Below are 24,508 nucleotides of genomic sequence, written 5' to 3'. Positions count from 1 at the left end.
GTAAGAAAAACACTAAAAAAAAGATAGCAACCCAATAAAATTGCTAATACAGGTTTAAATATCTTAAATTTCTAATAAATAAACAAATATTACAGTAAATATAGCACTTTACCTTGACAAAATATGAAGTTTGCTTGTTTGAAGTGAGTGTGGTGAAGGGCTGTAGCTGGTGAGTTATAGAAAAGAGGTAGGAGGGTTATCACTCTTAGGACGAAATGTTGTTATACCCGATGTGGAAGAAGTCTGTAATTCACTGTCTGATTTTCTTCCTTGTGTGCTGTTTTAAAATAGCTATCTAGCTTTTTTTGCTTTTCCTGCCTCCTCCTTTCATACAGGAGCTGCCTGTATGGTTCCAAATGGGTCCAAATGCCACCAAGCACTATCCTACTACATTCAGCATTACAATCATTATCTTCAATCCACTGCAGGTGCTTTTCAATTCAACTTAAAGCAGCTGATAACTCTGCTGTTTTAAGTTCTCATGGGGCAGCCTGCTGACTTCATCGTCATTCTCATCTTGACTTTCCGCTTGACAGGATGCAACAAGTGTTGCAAGTCTTCAGTAAATAGATCCTCATTGTGTAACTCTAGAAGCTCTTCTAGATCATTTTCTACTTCTTCAAAACAAACTTCCTTTGCAAGATCAACACAACTTGCTTTGATTTGTTTTAGTTGCTGTGAAGGTTCAAAGCCTTCAAAAATCACGAATTAAATGAGGGATAAGTTTCCACCACACACTATTCAAGCAGTCTTTTGTAACATCATTCCAGGCTTCTACAATCATATTGAGGCAACTTTGATGTTACATCTCTTCCAAAATTTTTTACTACTACATGTCAAACTTCAAATGTGTGAGAGTTATATTTCCCCATTTAATTGTATTGGTCGGAAACTATGTACACTAATATATATAGCTTAATTATTACTGTAATATATACATACTAATTGATATTTCTGTTCACAGACTTTATTTTTTAGATTGTAAAATTTTAAACAGTAAAACAGATAAGCAATCACTAATGATGAACACGGCACGCACAAAAGAGAAGATTCTGAAAATTTATTTATTTTTTTTATATGATTCAAGAGGAAGGGGAAACAAATCTCACCATAACGTAAAAACCCACAGAATTCCAACTATCGCTATTATTGCAAATGCAGTAAGATAGAGTTTACTACCCATTTATAATTAGACTGCGCTAACAGAAAAGCCCAATAAACCAGGAACTGCAAGTTGTTTTTATTGTTTTATGGTAGTGACCTCCAGAAATGTGCTTCTCCGCTAATGCTATCCCGTCTCACAAAATTTGTTTAAACGAAAAAAAAAAAATCTTGTGAATACAGCAGACAGTGTCTCCAACCAATACAACTACAGTAAATGGGAAATATAGCTCTCACACATTTGACATTATTTAGGCTTTGTAAACTTGTATGTATTGCTGCACAGGTCGCTACATTCAGCTTGGTGCCGGGTTTTGAGTTCACCTGGTGTTACTCACAGACGAAATCATACGTGAGCTAATGCGAAAATCGCGTTATAGTCGCATTGTTCCCTAATATATCAATCAGGTTGGAGTAAATTCATGTTGCAAAAATTCGCGTTATAGCAGAACTGACTATGTACTGTTTTTCTTTACAAAATGAATGGTAATATATTTCCTATCTACATGTGTTACAGTAGTATTTAATTCCCAGTCATAAGCCAATACATACCTGGTATCATAATCATTTAACAAAATGGGACTTCTCTATTTATTCACAGATGCATAAAAATACCTAGACAACATGTTCCATAATTCCTGAATTGCCTGCTGACCTCAACCCCTGACTCGTCATCACCACCTGATTTAACCTCCCAGTCATTTCCCTCCTGTGTGAAGGAAGTGACTGGGGTTAAATCAGGTGACAATGATGGGTGAAAGAAACACAGCATTATTGTTACTGCTACAGGACCAAAACATGCTGAGCATATTTAGGATAAACTTCTTATAGAATGGTATAATAAAAATTGTCTTATTTCATTCAATGCAATCAGTTTGTTACATGATGCTGAAATTCTGAACAATCACAGAATCCAACGTATCTGAAAAAAATCACAAAATCCAACATAGCCTACTGCATTCACTGTTTTCTGGTGAAAATAGGGTTTAGAATTTAAATAAAACTAAATGGATAGCCATTAAAGTGCTTCCAAACAAAATGACAATTTGTTCTTCACATCATTATTAGTATTGGCCATCTTCATCTCACCAAACATTGCTGAAATTTCATAAGCCAGTGGTTCCCAACATTTTCATCACCAAGGACTCATTTTGTTATTTCCACACAGATCCCATGTTTTCTTTAAATATTCCATCCGCCTATTAAACTGTTTTTATTAATTCAATCAATTTGATAGGCAGATGGAATATTTAAAGAATAGCTCTAAGAATAATAAATAAAAAATAGCTCAAAGGATTCCAGTAGTGTTCTTCTGTTCCTAATCTGTGGTCAATGCCATAAGTTGAGAGGAAACAGTGGCATAGCTACCTTGTAGGCAGGCAGGCAAGGCAATTGCCTCCGGGCCTGGACCCTTTAGGGGCCCGGAGTCTTTGGCTGTCTCCTCTTTTTGCAACTTTCATTAATTAAGTAGGGGCCCGAACATGTTCTTTGCCTCCGGGCCTGAAAAAGGGTAGCTACGCTATTGATAGGAAATCTAAACTGAGCTGGTATAAACTAATTAATTATTATTAATAAGAATTATTATTAACTCTTATTAATTTTATTCCTGCTATTCAAGGGTTTCCACTTCCTTGAAGCCACAATCAAAAGGATTTATTATCCTTAACCAGCAGTCTAGTGTTGTCAGTGATCATAACAAAAACAGTGGTACAAGATCTCATAGATCCTATATTTTTTTTTTTTATTTCTGAATAATTTTTTTTTTTTTTTTTTTAATTCTGCTTGGAGTGTAGCAATGCTTAACCTTTTAATAATGCATTACAATATTTATTTTCTTTTGAAAAAAAACAAAATAATAAAATTATAAACACAAAATATAACCATGAAACTAAAAAATAAAACGTTTATAATATTGCAAAAATTCAGCATTACACATGTGCTTGCATTTTCACTTATACATAGTATATCCTTGTGACTTCAATATCAGATTATTTGAAATATGATGATTGTTCGAGTCTCTACCTTTCCCAGACTAATGATATAGAATTTTATAGTTACACCATTACCTTTAATTTGTGGAAATAATAGCAGTAGCCATACAGTATTTTTAAATGTTATTGATAACTAATCTTTGATAACAAACAGCCAAAATTGCAAAGTTAAGCATTGAAATATCCATTCCTGTTAATGGCCCAATAATGAAATTATTACTGTGCATTTGTTTTTTTCTTTATACTTATATTTCATGAAATTGCCACTTTCCAACTGCAGAATTTTTTAAAAATAATTCTTCTGAATGTCACTTTTATTATTATTTGCAAGAGAAGACAGCATATAGCTACTCTTGTACAGCTAAATATGCCTAGTGAAAAGTGGTGATCACATACAGCTATTGTCTTTTTTTTTCTTTATTTCATATAAAATTGCCAATTTTATTTTAAACTAATAAAAACAAATAAAATAAACGAAATAAATAAACAAATAAAACTGGTTTACATTTGTTTCAAAAGTACGCCAATGATGTTCTTAGACTAACACAAAGATGGGGAACAACCTTACCATGAGTAAAAAGAAGTTGATTAAGCAAAATTTTAAATCAAGAATTGTATAATCTAAATGGTAATACTTAGGCCAATTTGAATATCAAATTCAAAAATTTCAGTCAAAATTGTAAAAATTGAATGCATTATTAAAATTTTTCTATTTTGACTTTAGCTAAATGTTAGAGTGAGATTATTGCAAAAAATAATAAATAAAATGTAAAAAAAGTATCTCATTGCACTGAATGAATAAAACATTTTTAATATATAAAAAAAATTGATTTTTTAATGCAACAATCTCCTCTAAATTTATATACTGTGTGTGTGTGTGTGTGTGTGTGTGTGTGTGTGTGTGTGTGTGTGTGTGTGTGTGTGTGTATATATATATATATTAATTACTGGATTCGGTTTCTTCAACTTTTGGATCTGAATTCCAGTGAATTTCATGATCATCAGCCATTTTCAATCCACTGCAGGATGAAGGCCTCTCCAGGAACTTTCCAGTTCCTTCTGTTTTCTGCAATGGCCATCTGTTTGCTACTCACAAACTCATTAATTTCATCTACCATCTCCGTCATTGTCTTCCAGGTTTTCTTCTAGCTCCTCTTGGGTACCATTCTGTTATTTTCATAGTCCATCTGTCATGTCTTTGAGCTATGTGTCCTGCCCAATACCATTTTAGTTTTGTAGTTTTGATGAGAATGTCCTTTGAGTTTGCTCCTAATCCATGTGTTTCTCTTCTTATCTAACAGTCTGATTCCCAATATAATTCGTTCCATTCTTCTCTGTATAGTTCTCAGCTTCTCTTTCATTCTTTTGGTGAGTGCCCAAGTTTCACTTCCATAAGTCATGGTGGGGAGTATACATTGGTTCATTATTTTACGTTTCAGACAAACTGGGATATTGCTCTTCAGTATGTGACTACATTTCCTGAATGCTATCCATCCAAAATTTATTCTTCTCTTGACTTCCAGCCAATTATCATTATTACAGCTAATAACTTGTCCCAGATAAGTATATGACTCCAACTCCACCTTTTCAATTACTGCTCCTTCAATCATTATTTCCCTTTCTGTGGCATACTTGTTCATCATTACTTTTGTTTTAGCCATATTCATCTTTAGTCCAAAATCCTTACTAACTGTGCATAACTGATTAAGATTTTCCTCTAATTCTTTGGGATCGTGGCTTATGACCACAATGTCATCTGCAAATCGTAAATGGTTTAGGTACTCTCCGTTCACATTGACTCCTTTCTGCGACCAGTCTAATCTTCTGAAAGCATCCTCAAGAGCAGCAGTAAACAGCTTCGAAGATATTGTGTCTCCTTGTCGAACTCCTTTCTCGATTTTAAATTTGCTACTGTCTTTGTCTAGTCTAGTAAAGGAGGTAGCACTCTCATATATTTTCTTCAAAATCATAATATATGCCTTGTCTTTCCAGCGCCCGAAACATTGCCTTATGCTGTATGGAGTCAAATGCCTTTTCATAATCCACAAATGCCAGGCATAATGGTGTTTTATATTCATTTGATTTCTCCATTAGCTGTGATATTACGTGAAGGTGATCCATAGTTGAGAATCCTGTCCTAAAGCCAGCTTGCTCTTTCGCTTGATTTTCATCAAGTATTCTTTCTAATCTGTTAGTAATGACCCTTGTGAACAACTTGTAGATGTGGGATAACAAGCTAATTGGTCTATAATTTCTGATTTCTGATTTATCTCCTTTCTTATGCAGCAAAACTATGATTGCATTATTCCACTGCTTAGGCGTCACACCTTTTCTAATGCACTTTGTGAAGAGCCTTGCCAGTTTTTGTCTCATGTCTCTTCCTCCCAATTTTAACAACTCTACAGTAACTTCATCTTCCCCCGGGGCTTTCTAATTCTTCATTTTCTTCAATGCATGTTCTACCTCATCAGGAAGAATATCGGGTATGACGTATGTGTTGTTACTTTGAAATCCATCTTCCCCACTGCTGGCATCATTCCCTCGCTCCTTGTATAATTCTCTATAGTAGTCTTCTGCTGTTTGAATTATGCAAGGAGCGAGGGAATGATGACAGCAGGAATGACCACCGCATATCCTGGAGCAATATGGCCTTAGTTGCTAATGCTCCTAAAAACCAAAAATAACTAACAAATAACTCCTCTTCTGTTATCTAAAAGACCTTCATATTATTTACTCAAATCAGTTTTTTCCTTTCTTTTCTTACATCTATATTAAGTGTGAATCTTACCATTCTGTAATCACTTCCAACATCTGCTTTGCTCAGGACGGTAACATCATTCACAATATATCTTCTGTTGGTGAGGATGAAGTCGATTTCATTAGTTGTTAATCCATTTGGGCTCTTCCATGTCCACTTTCTGTTCACCCTTTTCTTGAAAAATAGTGTTCATTACTGACAATTCGCGCGATTCTGCAAATTCCACAAGTCTTTCACCTCTTTTGTTTCTTTCACCAATTCCAAAATTTCCTATAGTTCTCCTTTCTGCATTGTTTTGTCTCTTTCCAACCTTAGCACTGAAGTTCCCCATAATGATAGTGTAGTGGATTTTCTGCTCATCTAGAAGATTCTCAAAGCTATCATAAATATAAAAATGGCTACTATTATTTTTCTTGGTGGAGTTCCATGACAGTCTGTACACATAAAGCCATAATTTTTTAATACTCTATTGTAAAAACATATACATACAGATATATACATACAAATTTACTCTCATGGATGGACTCTTTAAAGAAAGTGCCTCAATCTAAATCATGGTCATCAAACTCACCACTGATCAGTAATGATTTAATGTGTTCACTCGCCAGTAATGATTATTACTGGTGAGGGGACATATTTTTAATGATGATAAAGTTTGTTTTTTTTTTTTTTTTCCCAGTACAAATGCATATTTACTTTATATTCTTTTTATAAAGGTTGGGAAAGCATCTATATATTTTTCACATAATTAGTTTTTTGATATACAAAGTTTTTATATACAAACAAGGTTTCAGAAACTCATCTACTTTGTATATAAGGTAATACTGTATTATTTTATTTTTATTGGCTGATGCAGCAAAAGCCTATGGCTTCCTTACACTATATATCATTAATACTAATTATAAACTGGGCTGGAGTAAGTTTTCTTTTAGCCAGCAAATTGCTAATCAATGGAATAAGAGAACATTTTTGATAGACCTCACTGTAACACATATAGGGGGAAGAGGAACATCACCCAACAAAACCACTTAAGCAATTATAAGAGGTGTGTATGGGTAGTAAAAAGTAAAAATTTAACCTGCCTATACAGTAATTCCAGGAATACTGTTAGCAGACTGACTAAATTTTAGCTGCTGGTCAAAACTTTTAAAGCTGATACTGTAGGGCTAACCAAAACTTTGAATCATCTTGAAATTGGCAATGCAGAATTCCACTTTGGTGATTTTAAATTTATTATGAATTGCTAGTGATATGTAAAGTTGACAGTTGGAACATGCCAGAGGCATAATGATTGTGGGGAATATATAAAAATCTCATTAAGGCAACTCGAATGGGTAAGCAAAGGGGTGAACACCCTTAGCTTGGGTAGTTTCCTTTCCTTTGAAAGAAAACTCCTTTCATTTTAGTCACCCACGAATGGGTTCAACTCTCATTCATGGGTGCCTTTAACTAACCCCTCTTTTCAAATGGAATTCATGGATAAGCAGAATCAGTTTTTTCTGAACCACCTGGACAACTGTTACTTATTTTGACGTGTCATAGAAAGCACAAAAAGCCAAATATCCTTGACTTAGTCCTCACTAAGAATTCAAGTATTATCAAATTATGATAATGTAGGAATGCTAGCAGGTAGAAACAACAATGTTATAAAATGGATAATGTCCAAGAAAATTTCAATGGTAAAAGGCGATGGTTTCAGTTTTAAGAGGTAAAAACTACTGCAGTGGATTGAGGGCCTTCTTAGGTCAATGGATACGAATGTTTTGTGGGAAATGTCTAAACAAATTATCCTGGAAGCTAAAAACATATTTGCTCCAGTGTAAAGTATCACAAAAGAGAATACCAAAATAAATTACAAGAGAGTTGACAACTCTTAAACTGCCAACGAAGGAAGCATGGGACAGTTACAGATTCTGTGATACTGCCACATATGAGAATTATAAGCAAATATGTAACAATATTATGGATCAGATAAGAAAAGCTGGGTATGAGAAATCAAAGGACAAAAGAACTAAGAAATGGAGATAAGTAGTTTTTCTCATATGTTAATGCGAAAAAGAAGGCAGCAAATCATAGAGGTCCCCCCTCCAAGAATGAAACGGTGGAATCATAGACAATCCAACTGGTTAACTATCCTGCTTCAGAATAACAGACTGGTTATACCTATGGTCTGAAGGACAGCAAATGAATTATGTTAATTGTATAGTTTTACAATTGGAGAAGAAAAATCTAAGACTGACACATTGACTAAAGGACACTGAATTAAAGATGGTTCAGGATAAGAAAGATTAGAGGTTATGGAGTAGATATGAAGTTTTCCTTGCAGTGTAATCAAGTAGCTAGGAAGGCTCAGGGTGCACTGTAAATGATCAATAATACCTTCACCAGCAGGGAGAAGGTTGTTATTATTTCTCCCTATAAAATAATGCCCAGACCTCCTTTGAAATATTGTATCGTGATCTGGAGGCTTTACTAAAAAAAAAAAAAAAAAACACTTCTCAAAAGGGCCCCAAGAAGGGCAACCAGACTGGTTAGGAATACTAAGACCTGTCCCTATAGGGAATGTCTTAGATGTGGACTACCTGGAGATTAGGCACTGCAGAGGTGTTTAAGACGCTTAAAAGAACAAACAGAATGAATGAGGGAGGTATTTTTAAACTGAAGGGTGAAACATGAACAAGAGGACAAAAATACAAGCATTCCTCTACTTACGTACAACTCATAGATACGTACAAAGCTGCTCAAAATTAATACTGTATATCAAAAATATATCAACACAGTTTTGAACCACGCGCACAAAGTGCCAAAATCAACTACCCCCGCTTTATGATATTAATCCGTTCTAGAGTTCATTGTATTGCGAAAATATCGTAATGTGAACCCAGTGACACATTATTTTTTGGTAATTTGTTTGAAGACCTCAAAAGTTGAAATTTTCGCTATATAACTAAGCTATTTATCTCTCTAAAAGGTCATTTTTATAATGGAAATTGTATTAGTTTTATATAAATTTATGTCAAATAAGCACAACACAAAAATCACTTTTAACTAAAGGATGCAAAAACAAAACATGAGGCCAACATATTTACAAATGCTGCTACTGGCTGAGATGAAGGACTATGTGGTCCAGTCATAGAAAATCATAAGCCCTGAAATAAATAGGTGCACGATCACTAGAATCAGCCGCTTCATAGAAGCGAATTTCAAAAAACCAATCCAAACCATTAAAATGTACAACACTTTCACTGTTTATTGTCCAGGAAACTTGGGTTTTTTTTGTCTAGAAAACAGAAAATCGACTACAGAACATGCAATTTGCAGACAGTATAAATGGAGCAATATGGCCTTAGTTGCTGATGCTACTAAAAACCCTACTCCAAAATATCCAACACCATTTATTGCTATGTTTGGTTATAAGAATCAATTTCAAACACCTTTGTGATATTTGTCTAAAGCACATTTCTGGAGGTCACTACCATAAAACAATAAAAAGAATTTGCAGTTTCTGGTTTATTGGGCTTTTCTGTTAGTGCAATCTATTATAAAAGGGTAGTAAACTCAATCTTATTGCATTTTCAATAATACTGATAACTGGAATTCTGTGGGATTTTACGTTATTATGGTGAAATGTGTTTTCCCTCCTCCTCCTCTTCAATCATAAAAAACAAATGAATTTTCAGAATCTTCTCTTCATTCCTACGTTTTAAGCTTTATAAACTTGTACTCTATATCTCACTTGCTGTTGTTGTTGTTATTTGGTTTTTAGGAGCCTTAGCAACTAAGGCCATATTGCTCCAGGATATGCGGTGGTCATTCTCTGACCTTTCCGCATCCTCCGTATTTGGTGGTGACGGGCTCGAACCCCAGTCTAATCAAGAAGCGTGTACTACGCACTGCTGCTCCTTCCCACCTGGCTACGGAGGCACCTCTATATCTCACTTGCATGTATCATGTTAGTTGCAATTTGTGCATGTAATTGATTGTTTATTTTTGTTCTTGTATATTGTATCTTGTCTATACACTATACAGTGCTGTTTACAGGCATTAGATTAAATTACTTTTGAATAAATACTGTACTCTACATTATTATTCATTGAGTTTTTTCAGCCTCATTTAACTTGGTTACAAATTGTAAAATGCTGTAAACAATACCGTACATACGGCCTGGAGAAGTTTGGTGAGTTGTACTGTACTCTATTTTACATGTATTTAGTATCTGTAAGATCGAAGTGGGACTTACGTACATCTAAAAAAAAACAATAAGTACGTAAGTTGAGGAGTGCCTGTATGCAATTTTGAAGCAATAGAAGTAAGATCTTATTTCAATAAAAAAAGTGGGGTATTATTTTAATGCAGGTATTGAAACAGTTTGCAAAAATAATGCTACTCTGTACTGTTTTTTTCTCTCTTTACTGAAATGCTGTACAGGGATTATATTATATACGTTACTGCACATTGCTTGGCTGCTTGCTTAGCTTTTATAAATTTATTCACTACTCAACACAGGATCATTAATTGAAGCTACCTACTAGCAAAGACATTACTGGTTTTAATGAATAACTGATTTATCTTCTTGGCGATGTTATTTTATTAAGCATGATATTGGTTGATTCAGGTTGACTGATGAATGAACTTAGGTGTTTCTAAAGGGGCTAAGCCCAAGCTCTGTCACAGGGGGAACAGTGAAATTTCCAAGCAGTAAAGACAAGAAGAACATAATAATTTCTCAGATCTCATGAAGTTCATCTTTGGGCAGTATGTTTTTGATCACTGGAATATATTGCCTCTCAAGGTAGTTGAGGAAGAGAGTCTGGCAAGGTTCAAAGTGGAACTGGATTGTTACTTTTTAGAAATGGACAAATTGTGATTGACATTTTTTTTTTTTTTCTGATGCAGAACAAGTCAGTTTCCTTGCATCATTTGGCCTGATTAATACTAAGGTGCTTTCATGGGTAATTTAAACTGACATTTTGGGGAAATTTAAAGGCCTGCCAGATTGATATCTATGGGAAGAGAGAGAAACACATAGTGTTGTGTGTTTGTGTGTGTTTTTTGTCTAGTGCAGAAAAAGTCCCTGACTTCCTTGCAATGTACTGACAAAAATCCAAAACAATGAAGATAATACTTTTATTTGCACATGTTCATTATTTTTTTGTTGAACTTCACTTAAATGAAAAACAACCCTGCCCCACTTTGCTAAAAAAAATAGCAAAAACAACATTTATCTGCTGCTCATTTTCAAATCAGGTCACTGAGAGTTCTGGTGGTCTGATCAGCATATTCAAGCACTATGATTCCATGTTGTTCTGGCTTTCTCGAATGTTTAATAACTGAAACTTGATTTTATTCAGGAAAGGATGCTTAATAATGGATCTGTTATTAAATGCATTAGCTGCACTTACAATAAGCAGCAAATATTACAACTTTTAAAGTAAGCACAAAGTCAATATTTGAGTCCATATAGCAACAGATATCACATTCACACTGAAAGACAGGGAAATGGTAATATCAAGATAAACAAATTTGAACTTTGTAAATACTGTAAAAACAATATAATTCTAAACATGTAGTAGTTGAATTCTGAAAGATACCAGAAATTTCTAACACACTAATAATAAAAATAGCTATCACAGATTGGTGAGTAGAACAAGTTTACAGAGGTCAACATTATCACACTCTCACTCTCTCTCTCTTGTGAATTATGGTGAGATGAATATGCCAATTGGCCTATTTATTTTCTTTGGGATTTATTTTTATAGTAAATTTGCCACTATGGATTAAAAAAAAAGGCATTTCCTCCTAAGATGTAATTGGGGTTTCATTAGCATCTATGAACAGGCTACGGATCAAAGATGGTCTTAAAGGGAATTACGCTGCATTGGGTTTAACCATTTCTGTACACTGACCCCAGCAAAATCATCAACAGAGACACTGATCAAGATGAGATCTGATCAATACACTATGCAGATGGAGCAGAGTGATTTTATCTGCACTCCCAAGTCATGGCAGAAGAACTCTTAAGTATATTCATTTATTTAAAGTATGAAGTCATCCATCAAAAACAGTGACAGTTAAGCTAACACTATAACATAAAACACACATCCTTCAATACTTAAAAACAGTACATTTTTTAAGTGGATTAAAACAACTATGTTATAAAATGAATATTTAATCACACCTGATGCACAATTCTTTTCTTCATTAAGTTTTGCTTGCACTTGTCCAGGTTCACATTCATCACAAGTTTCATCTCCATCATGAATATGCAGCAGCATTTTGCAAGCTCCAAATGTTAAGCAATCACCATGTTTAAGAATGTGAAATATACTTGTTTCTTTAGCCTGTGTAATGGAGAAATGAATTATTTATTATTATATAAAGAAAGTCTATAATTTTTATATCTGAGAAGTTGCTAAAAGCATAGCACCATGTCTCATGTGTGAATGATCCGATGTACACAAAGAATTATGCTTACAATAAAGAAACTAGTGTGCTTATGAACAGTGATGCCCAAACTACAGCTCACAGGCCTATTCAATCCAATGGTATATGAACTCTTTAAAAATATCCCCCAAATTAGGAGAATTTAAAATATGCATTTCTGCATGTACACATATTGCATTCTTGGGAATATTTTTAGAGTAGGACATTCTCGATTAATTGAGAAATTATAACTGGCCCACTGCTAGTTTTTTTAGTGATTTTTTTTTTTAAACACAAACTGTATATATTCAATTAATAACATTTAGAACTACACATTTGTGTAGTACTGCATATTAAGTTAAAAAAAAAAAAAAAAATGCTGTTCTCCCAATCTTAAGAGAGTATGTGGTTATCATGCGATGAATGACATCTAAAGGCCAGGCTGCACTATCAGGCTCCACTATCCATTTTTAAGCAACAGCCTAAACATGGATAATGCAGCCTGAATTCTGTGCACTGTAGAGTGAGTGTATGTGAGCACAGCTTAAATTTACCCTTAGTTTTTTGTGTTCTTAATTTGTATTGTATTAATCATGAGTTTTAAGTGCTCTAACCATTCTTGTTAAAAATACTATACAGCTATTTTTCCACATTCACTTATTACTCTTTTTTAATACATACAGTATACAAGTTTTGTATATGTAATTATAATATACGTACACTGACCAAAAAATATGAACCTTTGTATTGAAACAAAGGTTCATATTTTTTGGTCAGTGTACGTATAAAAAAAAAAAAAAAAAAAAATATGAACCTTTGTATTGAAACAGTCATAGATAAAAGAAATGAAATTAAATGCAAATAACTGCAAATAAATACAAAGAAAACTGTGGTGTGTTGCCTCATTGATTATAAAAACTGCACAGGCTGTTTGAATACAGTAATCTGATGCCAAAATGTGGAAAATGCATGATCTCTCATGCTTTCAAAAAAAGTCTTATTGTGGGGCAAGTTCAGCAGGAGTAATGATTCAAGAAATGAAAGACATTACTGGTTTTTCAAAAGAATCCAACTGAAAGGTTTTTAATAACTGGAAATGAAACAGTTCTTTCACATCTCAAAGGCGTAAATGTGGCAGAAAAGCAATACTTCAAGAGCAAAGCCATTGTACTCTAAGTAAGATTGTACAAAAAATAGGACATCCAGCATGCAGGAAATAACATCTGAGTTCAACCAAGCCCAGAACTACCCTATTTAAACTTGTACCATGCACAGAGAATCGAAGAAATTGGGTACTGGCAGTCGCCTGCCTATTTGGAAGTCACTTGTTTCAGGGAAAAACTGAAAAATTCACTTGCAGTGATACCAAGAAAGTAGTGATTGGACAGTGAAACAATGGAAGAAAGTCATCTGGTCAGACGAATCGTGATACATTGTTTTGCAGATTGTAGGCAAAGAGTGTGGTGAGAACCTCCAAGTAATGGACCCTGCTTGCCTTGTTAAGAAAACTCAAGCATCTGGAGGTCTTATCATGGTATGGGGAATGTTTATTTCCATGGACTGGGTCTGTTGATACATGTGGAAGTATCAGTACCAGATCTACTGTACCATGCAATGTTTCGTTTTTATCCTGAAGTTGATGGCCACTTTAAAACCCCAATGCTGAATATTTGCATCATGACAAAGTGGACGTGTTAAAAGGGTTGAGCCAAACACCACATATCGTTCCTCTTTCTTGTCTGGTGCACACAGACACAAGAAGATGTATGTTAATTTAAATTGATAAAGGTTAACTGCAGAATACATGTGAGAAAATTCTCCTATGGCAAAGGAGTAACTGGCTATCAGAATAAATTTTTACTAGGCTTTAAGAGGGTGAGAAGTTTATCTAATTTTAAACAGGGATTGGGCAAATACTTAGATAAAACAGGTAAAAGAAGCAAGAGAATGTAACATTTAATGTTTTTTTTGGAAAGGGGAAAGTGATGTCGCATAGGTTTGCTTTCTTCTTTCATATTGCTAATAATAATACAGCTACTTAAACTTTCCTTTAAACCTATTTGTTTGAATATAAAGATCTAGAAAGGAAATTATCTTACCTCTGACAGCCTCTCCTCATTGATCCAAGTTCCATTTTGGCTACCAAGATCGCAGATCATATACTGTTTTGTTTCTTCTTTATATGCAATTTCTGCATGGGTCTATAAATATCAAAAATGTCACATTTAAAATTTCCATTGGTAAATAACAACGTAATAAATTTGCAAAAGATTCTGTTTCACTCTTTACTAAGAAATCCATTCACCATTTTGCTCAGCATCAGTTATTTTATCTTTCAGTTCTTTGGAAGCCATAGAAACTGCAAAAAACACTTAATGTATGATATATTAAGTATTATTCTACTTAATATATAATTAGTGCAGTCTCATTGGGTTCAGCACTGGGCCCCACCGTTGTTTTGTATATTTATCAATGATATTGATGAAGGTATATCAGGCTTAGTGTCAAAGTTTGCAGATGATACAAAGGTTGGCAGGGTTGTTAATGACAGTAATGACAGTGTGCTACTGCAACAGGATCTAGAAAATTTGGGCAGATGGCCTGAGAAGTGGCAATTGAAGTTTAACATTGACAAATGCAAAGTACTGCATGTGGGTAGAAGTAACCCCCAGAGGAATCTACCAACTGTGTGGTACTATACTTAGGGTGGTAGAAAATGAAAAAGACCTGGGAGTAATTGTGCAGTCAGATATGAAGTTTTCTGAGCAATGCAGACAAGCTGCAAGAGCAGGTCATGGGGTTTCAGCAATGATATACAGGAATTTTGCTAGCAGGGAAAAGGAAGTGATTATCCCTTTGTATAAGGCAAAGGTCAGGCCACGGCTTGAGTACTGCATACAGGTCTGGAGGCCTCATTTTAGGAAGGATGTAGATTTGCTTGAGCGTGCACAGAGAAGGGCAACAAGATTGGTGAGTGGAATGAAGGGGTCCTCTTACCAAAAGAGGTTTAAGTTCTGCAAATTGCAGTAGCTGGAGACTAGGCACCTGCGAGGTGATCTGATTGAGGTGTATAAGGCCTTGAATGGGTTGAGCACACTGAATTCTGATGGGATTTTTCTGCTTGCTCAGTTTACAAATGTAAGGGCGCATAAATTCAAATTGAGGAAAGACAGTTGTAGAGTAGATGTGTGTAAATTGGCCTTTAGCCAGTGGGTGGTTAATTGATGGAATAAACTTTCATCTGTCGTTGTCAAAGTTGATAGCTTAAATAAATTCAAGGAGGAATGCTTGTGTGAATTGTTTTTATTTTCGGCTAATGCTACATAAGCTCATATGCTTGCTTTCTTGCATTACATGCCTCTATTACTATATGAGGGATCCCATTAATTCATTGCAAGGCAATTTGTTGTATGACAATTCGGTGAATGACAGTTATAGTAATAATAATAGCCATACAGTTCAAGGAAACCAGAGGCTTTTGCTGAACTGGCCAAAAAAAAAAAAAAGAGTAGATAAGAAATTACAAATTATTTGCTTCCCTCCTCACATAGGTAACTGTCCAGTTGACCTTTGAATTTATTCAGACTGTGAGACTTAACTCCCTGTGAAGGCAACCTGAATTTGAATTTATGCCCACAAGTTCTGGAATTCTCTATAACAGTGAAAATTCTGTCTTCATTCATTTTACTAACTCCTCTCAGAACCTTATAACATCTCAATCAGGTCAACTGCCTGGGTGCCAAGTTCTGTAGCCTACACATTCAGAGTCTTTCCTCATATGGTTGCCCATTTCTGATCTCACCATGTGAGGTGCCAATCTTTAGACCCTTTGAAGAAGCTCAGTGTCTTTTTTTCAGATGAAGTCTCCATACTTGAACACAGTATTTCAAATGTGGTCTCATAATTGTCTTATACAGTGGGGCTATGACCTCCATATCTCTACAGGATAATGTTTGATAAATCATAGATAAAACATCTGGGCTTTCCTGCCTGCCAGAAAACTTCATATCTATTTTTATTATAACTACCAGATCCCTTTTTTATCTCTAATGTTTTTAATTCAATTCCACGAAGTGTGTAATTTATTTTGGAGTTGCTATTCCTCAAGTGCAAGACCTTGCATTTTGCTGCATTAAAACATAGCTGCCACTTTTTGACAATTCTTACAGCCTGTTCAAGTCATCCTGAGGGAGTGCTGCTTGATACTGATCATTAACTACTATAGCAATCTTTACATCACTGCAAATTTTGTCATCAAGCTTTCTATCCCATCGTCGATGTTGTTTATGAAAATCAGAAACAATAGTGGTCCAAGTACTGATCCCTGACTGTATGCCAGTCTGAAGAATATCCATTAATCACAACCCTTTGCCTTCTGCCCTGCAACCACCCAGCAATCCATCCTAGAATTTTTCCAGTAGTACCAACTTGTACAATAACCCCTCATGGGGGACTGAGTTAAATGCCTTTGCTAAAATCCAAATAAACTATGTTGAAATTGTTCCCTAATCCAGCTCATGAGTAACTGTGTCAAAATAGCTTACTAAGTTTTTTTTTTTTTTAAACACTATTTCCCGTTAACAAAACAATGTTGTGTATTATTCAGAATGCCTTATCTATTTAAATGTCCGTGGATTGCAGTTTTAATCAATGTTTCTAAGATTTCCACTACTACTGAAGTCACACTAACCAGTCTGTAGTCACCAGCTTCACTCTTAGAATTACCTCTTCTCCAATCCAAAGGACTCTCCCCCGAGTCTAAAGATGTTCTCATAATTAACTTCAATGGTTCAATACTCTCCCTAGTGGGGTCCCTAAAAATTACTGGGTATATGCCATCAACTCCAGGAGCTTTACTTGCCTTTATGCCCAAAGGTTTTTCTAAGATGTAATTTTTAAATCACTAATTTCATATTACTCGGCCTCACCTGCACAGCCTCTTCCCAGTATGAAGGGTCTTTCTTCAGTAAAAACAGATGACCTCCAATATCTCTACCTGGTAAATTCATCCACATCAGATGGGTTGTCTAAGACTTTCCCACATCCAGTGCACAATTGTCCAATCTGATTCACTTTTTTGTTCCTTGCATTCACATAAACAAAAAATTCCTCATCCCCATTCTTTGCTCTATTGGCCAATACTTTCTCATATACACCCTTCACCTCTCTAACTTTATCTGTGTTACTATAACAAATCAACTTGTGGCTGTTGTAGGCTTCAGTACTATGCACTGCTCTATAACTTTCCCATGCTACCTTTTTCTGCTCTAGAATTCATTGTATGCAACAGTTCAGTGCATGGCAGTCCAGTGCACAAGACAATTTGGCAATTGACATTTTGCTTTATGTGACAATTTGGTCAAAGACAATTTGTGAATACAACAATTTCGTGTGTGTGATAAAGCAAGACAGAAAATGCAAGCTTTTAACATGCCATGCTGTAAATGGTGAATTTAGTGATCACAATACCATTCTTGATATTTTATATTTTTTATGGAGCATACTATCCACCTTTTTTAATGCACATTTTTTTTAGGAGATCCTATTAAAAAAGTGCCATGGACAGGTTAAACATTCGGACACAAGAGAACATTGTTCATGCTTTACTTTTACTTCTGTAAGTTGCATTTTTTATGAAATACACATGGGGGAAGGGGAAGAAGTTGTTCCAAAGTCCAAACGTAGAGATCGTTAATGGGTGCCAGCTGGGTAATGTACATCTTCTGACATTCAGTTTGTAACCTGTGCTATAGTTTTTATTGAAAGAAGTTAGCAGTAGGCTAGTACTGTGGATGGGTAGGCTTCTCTGGAGATTGTGTAGAGGTTGGAACTGGAGTCAGTCTCAATACAAGGAAAAGAGTTCTGGCCCAGTGAGGTGTTTTGACTAGGGCCCTTGGCAATTCTTGATGCTACTGACTAATGGATGATAAACTTTGATGTGACTAAGTGACAAAAGCACTTAGTCAGCATCAAAGGTATTATGATACAGACAGAGCATGCTGAAAATAGGCACATACTCATTTTCCAAATTTCCTATGAGAAGAATCAGCACGAATCCTTTTATACAAAATAAATGGATAAAAAATATATTATTTTCTTCATGGACTCATTATATGAGTACCAGAGGCTCTAATCTAATATATGTCACAGCATGGGTACACACTTAATGTAATACATATAAATGTTGCAGAAACATATAACCCTAAACTAGCACTAAATTTCTGCATTTCCTTCTAAGTTGCCAAAATTTGTCTTGTTTTCTAAACTATTTACTTCATTTATTTTGTTAATTTCTGATCTCTGTATGGTACACTCAATTGTTGCACATACACCAAACTGTCATAATCACTGAACTGTTTTAGCCACTAATTGTCTTTCACTAAATTGTCACATACAGCAAAATGTCATTCATCAAATTGTCTCATATACTGAACTGTCATGCACTGAATTGTTGCATACACCAAACTGTCATGCCCTGAATTGTCACACACAGCAAACTGCCATGCATCAAACTGTCGTGTGAATTGTTCTGCAACAAACTGATGGACCCATTATATGAGTATTAGAGGCTCTAATCTAATATGTCACAGCATGTAATACATATAAATGTTGCAGAAACATATAACCCTAAACTAGCACCAAAATTCTGATACTAAATATGGGAGATTTTAAAAAAATAATAATAAAATAAAAGCAAATATAAAATACATATAATAAACAGTTAAATATAAAAATAATTTTTTTTTTCATAGCATAATCATTTACACAAAATAATACTATATATTGTAAAAAGCTATCAATATAATCAGTCTTTTATGCAAATTACCATCTTTAACAGATTCAGTACTGAATTTATACATGGATAAAAGTTGTACCAAGTAGTGTAACTCATAAAAAGCAGTGAGTTATACTACTGCTACAATGGAACATTTCTACATTCCCAACAATCATTTTCTCAACAAATAAGGTTAGCACAAGGTTGACTCAATCTTCATTAGTGTGCTGCTGATGAAGATTGAGTCAACACTTTGCTTCTTCCATCATTACTGGTGACAAATCATGAGTGTTGGCTATAACCTGGGAAAAAAAAAGCCCAGTCCTCTCAATGGAAGACTCTTATCTTCTCCAATAGCTCAAAAAAGAAAGAAGATGGATCATATGTGAAAATCATACTTATATTTTTTGACTCAGAGTATTATTCATTATGAATCTGTCCCACGTGGTAAAACAGTGAGCCAGTAATACTAAACAGTTCAAGTGCAATGATGTTGGAAAAAAATGGCCAGGAAAGTAAGCTTCAGGAATTTGGCGCCTGCATTATGGCAATGCTCTCATACACTTGGCCCTTCCCATCACAGAATTTCTTGCAAAGCACTGCATCACTGTGGTTCCCCATCTGCCATACTCGCTGGATTAATCTTGGGGGATCCCTATAACTCCCCCCAAGATTAAAACCCCCTTGAAAGGTTGTAGATTTGCAATAACTGAGCAAATGATTCAGAACATGACACAGGAAATATTAGCAATTCCAAAAGGAGCCTCACAGGATTCCTAGAAGAATTCTTCTAGGAATACTTCCAGAAGTTACTAAGGTGCTCAGAATCAGTGTATAAAGCATCAAGGAAATACTTTGAGATCAATCCAAATGAGTTTACTTAACAGCATGATACTTAAGCAACATAATTGGGGGTACATGATTAGAGCCTTGAAAATCAACTGGACCCTGGAGAGGCTGTGTAAGGCTCGTGGGGTAGACTTTTTCTTAGCTTCGTCTGTGCTTGTTAACAAGAGAGAATGTGTTTACAGCAATGGGATACATTTAAATAGAAGGGGTGTAAGAATATTTACTGATACTGTTCAGATAGTGTTAGGTAGGTCAGAAAACTGCTATCTTGGGGAGATACACAGACTAATGATTTAAAGCTGCTGTGGGTAGAGTTGAAATTCGAGGTTTGGTGTCAAACAAACTTAACTACAAAGTTGCATTTTTGAGATAACTTTAGTTTTAATTTATACAAATAACAAGAGCTGTATCTCTCTCTCTGGTTAGTATTTTACAAGTTAGCCTGGGCTGTAAGTACATTTCCTGTAAACCAAGAAAATGTTGAATGACATTATGTATACAAAGTTTTTTGACCCTCAACATTTTGACCACAAATTACTGGAAAACAACGCTATGTGTAATTGACGTTCTTTGACATTAATTCCGCCGGCAAGGGTTCCACGAATTCTAGAGTCATCTGCATGTGTTCACTTGCCTGTTTCTACGTGTTTAACCCATTTGATGTTTTCTTTGATTCAGTTCTGTTTAGTTTCACTAAGATTAGGCATATGATTAAACCAGATTTTTCTTGTACCAAGTGTGTCTGTTTGATTTTCATAATGAGCATATTAAACAACAAGTTAGTGGGAGTTAACAAATCATTTAGCAGCAGTTAAATTAAAATTAAAAGTCCAATTAAAAATTATGTTCCAAAATGAAAAATTTTCAGTCTAATTAAAAATTTTTTCTAGCTTGGGCCAACATCATTGGTCAGGGAAGATGATTTTTTCAATGACTCCGATACAGACCCACTACATTCCCGAGTCAAGAAAATTTTTCTTCTTCTGCCTCTTCAAATGATGAAGCAGAAAATAACTCAAAGAAGAGAGTTTATGCCCCTTTAACAAACATAAATCCACAAATAAAAGACACTGTTACTCTTTCGGGTGCTCCTAATCCAGGATAATGTGACACTGAGGTCCTTGCAACTTTAGATGGGAAGTCTGAACGCAAAAGAAGGAAGATCTCCAGGCCTGATAAATGGAAAAGGAATGTGATCAAAAAGAAGATACAAAGGGGAGAGACTTGTTTTTCCATTAGTAGGGGCAAAGGAATAGCTGCAACACGTTTTCCAAAAGACTGTTCAAAATGCCCTAGAAAATGTAACAGTTTATTCAATGATAACGAGAGGCAAAGAGTATTTGAAGAACACTGGAACATAAGCAACTCAAATAAGAAAAGGTTATATCTAAGTGCACTGATTGATGAAACAGAGAAGGCAACTACTCGTTCTAAAAGTAAATTGTCTAGGAGGGCAAAAAAAAGAAAGAAAAAAAAAAGATAATTTTGGTTAGGAAAGGATAGTAAAAAATTCAGAGTCTGCCAAGGTTTCTTTTTGGCTACTCTGAACATTTCAAATACAGTAGTGGCTAATGTTTTGAAAAAAAAGGAATGAACAGTTTGTAGTTGAAAATGATAAAAGAGGAAAGTATGAGCCTGGAATAAAACTGCAAACTGCCCTTCAAACAATTTACGAGCATATTCACTCCTTTCCCAAAGTTCCATCATATTACATAAGAAAAGACACACAAAAGCAATATCTGCCAAGTGATTTGAACCTCTCTAAAATGCATAATTTTTACTTAAAGAAGTGTTCTGAAGAAAACATCAAGCCCGAAAAATTCTGGCTCTACCAACAGGTATTTCACACAAAGTTTAATATGTCTTTTCATTCGTCAAAAAAAAAAAAAAAAAAAAAATATATGCAATAAATGCTTTATGTTTCAAAAAATGAGTGAGAAGGGGAAAAAAATAAAGACTTTCAACAACATATTGATGGAAAAGTTAAATCCTGGAAATGGAAAGACAGATTGAAACAAAAATCAATTGAAAATGAACTTCACTTCTATAAATTTGATTTATAAGAAATGGGATACTGTCCTAAAGTCAAAGCAAAAGCAATTTTTTTTATAAACGGCATTTGGCTGTCTATAATCTGACAGCATACAACATTGGCACAAAATTAGTGACTAATTTTATGTGGCAGGAGGCATTAGCTCGGAGGGTAGTCTCAGAAGTCACATTGTGTTTGTACCAACTAATGAAGTCCATCAATGATAGAAAAGAATTGGTATTCATGCCCAACACTTGTGGAGATAAAAATAGAAATGCAATTATGTCAACCATGTTTACGTATGCCTTCCAAAACTAAATATCCCCAAAATAAATCAAATATTTTTTGAACCAGGGCATTCCCAGATGAAATGCGATTCCATGCATGCATGCACACATTTAAACTGCAAGCAAAACTGTTGATATTTTTGATCCTTCTGGATGGTAAGCATTGACCAAAATGGCTTCAAAATCTGGGAAGCACCTAGTGAAAGAAGTCAGTCAAAAGAGGTATTAAACTTCACAGAAACAAGCAGCACTGTAATCAAAAACATAAGATAAGACTCTACTGGGGAACCAGTAAAATGGCTTCAAATAGTCTGGCTACAGTACCAGAAGGAAGGATCTGAAAAATATTTATTTCAAGTACGGCTACTCAGATAAAATTTCAAATGCTTTAAAATTCAAAAACTGATTCTTCGTGCCTTCACCTTTTCAAGTTTGGGATTAAAGAAGAAATAAAATGGCCCGCTGTAGATCCAAGCTGAAAAGAAAAAAGACCTCATGGACTTATGCCGAGAAAATATTATTCCCCGACACTGTCATGGGTTCTACGAGGGTCTCAGTGAAGGAGCCAGTGAAGAAGATGATGATAGTGATATGGAAGAAGCACAAGAGAATGAATAAATTTAATGTATGACTGAATTTATTGTGTACAAATTTTTATTGAAATCTATGTAATTTTTAAAATGACATATATTTCAATAACAATTTAATACAAAAAGTAATGTGCCTTTCTCTAAACAATTTTTAATGAAAAAAGTGTTTGTTTAATTTAATTGTGAACAAAAATTACATATATTTCAATAAAAATTTAATGAGAATAAAAAAATGTAATGTGCCTTTCTCTAAACTATTTTTAATGTCAAAAAGCATTATCTACAACACCACAGTATTAATTAATTTATTAGTAAACTATTAAATAACATCATGGAAATCAATGTCGGTATACACAGTGATCACTGAATTATGACCACCTAACTAACAATTTGTAGGTCCTCCTTTTGACCTCAGTACAGCAGCTATCTGACGTGGCATTGATTCAACAAGATGTTGGAAGCATTCGGGAGGTGTGGCCAACCAAGCGGTGTGATGCTGTTAGCAATGTAGGTATAGAGGTGATTGGTCAATCTAGATGCTTGATATGCCTTTCCATAGTGTCTCACAAGTGCTCTGTGGGATTGATACCTGGGGAGTTCGGAGGCCAATCAATATGCTGGAAGTCAGAACTGTGTTCCTCAAACCATTCCTGCACAAGTGCCCGATGGCTCGGCACATTGTAATCTTGGTACACCATCGCCATTCAGGAAAAGGTGTAATATAGCGGGGTGTACACAGTCAGCAAGCTGTTATGATAGCGGAGACCACTGGTACATTGTTTCACATGCACCAGGGATCCAAGTTCCTGCTAGTGAAACATGCCCCACACCATGCAACCGCCTCCACCGGCATACACTTTTGATACCATGCTTATGGATTAAGAGCCTCGTGTTATTCATGCCAAATCCGTACATGACCATCCACTGTGTGGAGTAAACAACGCGACTCAACCGACCAGCACCCTTCTTCCAGTCTTCTAATGTCCAACTTGCATGCTCTTTGCACCAGGCGAGTCTTTTACGCCGATGAACCTTGGTATGGAGAGGATGCTGTAGGAGTTGTCTACTGGTATAGCATTAGTAGAGGCATATGATGCACGAAAGCAAGCTTATGCAGCATCAGCAAAAAAAAAAAAAAAAAAAAAAAACTTCCACTTCACCGCTCCGTTCGTTCGAAATACCTGTCCAGCTGAGCCTTAAATTTATTTAGACTATCAACTTCCACAACAAGGGATGGAAGTCTGTTCCACCAACCAACTACCCACTGGCTAAAGGCAAATTTCCGCACATCTATCCTACATCTGTCTTTCCTCAATTTGAATTTATGCCCTCTCAGGTGATTATTCTGAGCAAGAGGAAGAATCCCATCGGCATTGAGCATGCTCAAACCATTCAAAGCTTTATACACCTCTATCAGATAACCTCGCCGGTGCCTAGTTTCCAGACACTGTAATTTGCAAAACTTAAGCCTTTCTTCGTAAGAGCAACCCTTTGTTCCATTCACTAATCTTGTTGCCCTTCTCTGTACCCGTTCCAGCAGCTCTACATCCTTCTTGAAATGAGGCCTCCAGACCTGTATACAGTACTCAAGGTGTGGCCTGACCATTGCCTTATACAAGGGAATAATCACCTCCTTATCCCT

The 24,508-nt window shown here is 35.2% G+C and overlaps 1 protein-coding gene across 5 annotated transcripts in view; it reads right to left on the bottom strand.

Moving 5' to 3' along the window:
• Nucleotides 1-24,508, bottom strand: part of LOC150089235 (angiogenic factor with G patch and FHA domains 1) — a 262,222-nt gene that overhangs the window by 163,577 nt on the left and 74,137 nt on the right. For all 5 annotated transcript variants that reach the window (XM_090390393.1, XM_090390394.1, XM_090390392.1 and 2 more), the window contains 2 exons: nt 14,433-14,534; nt 12,089-12,251 (listed from right to left, as the gene is read on the bottom strand). In XM_090390393.1, coding sequence (XP_090246519.1) covers nt 12,089-12,251; nt 14,433-14,534 — 265 coding nt within the window. The remainder of the gene's footprint in view (nt 1-12,088; nt 12,252-14,432; nt 14,535-24,508) is intronic.

This window comes from Mastigoproctus giganteus, chromosome 2 (genome assembly GCF_048544385.1).
Source record: "Mastigoproctus giganteus isolate SK-2022 chromosome 2, ASM4854438v1, whole genome shotgun sequence".
In the NCBI taxonomy this organism is placed as follows: domain Eukaryota; kingdom Metazoa; phylum Arthropoda; class Arachnida; order Uropygi; family Thelyphonidae; genus Mastigoproctus; species Mastigoproctus giganteus.
Note: the sequence above shows the minus strand (reverse complement) of the source record. Positions and strands in the feature narration are given on the sequence as shown.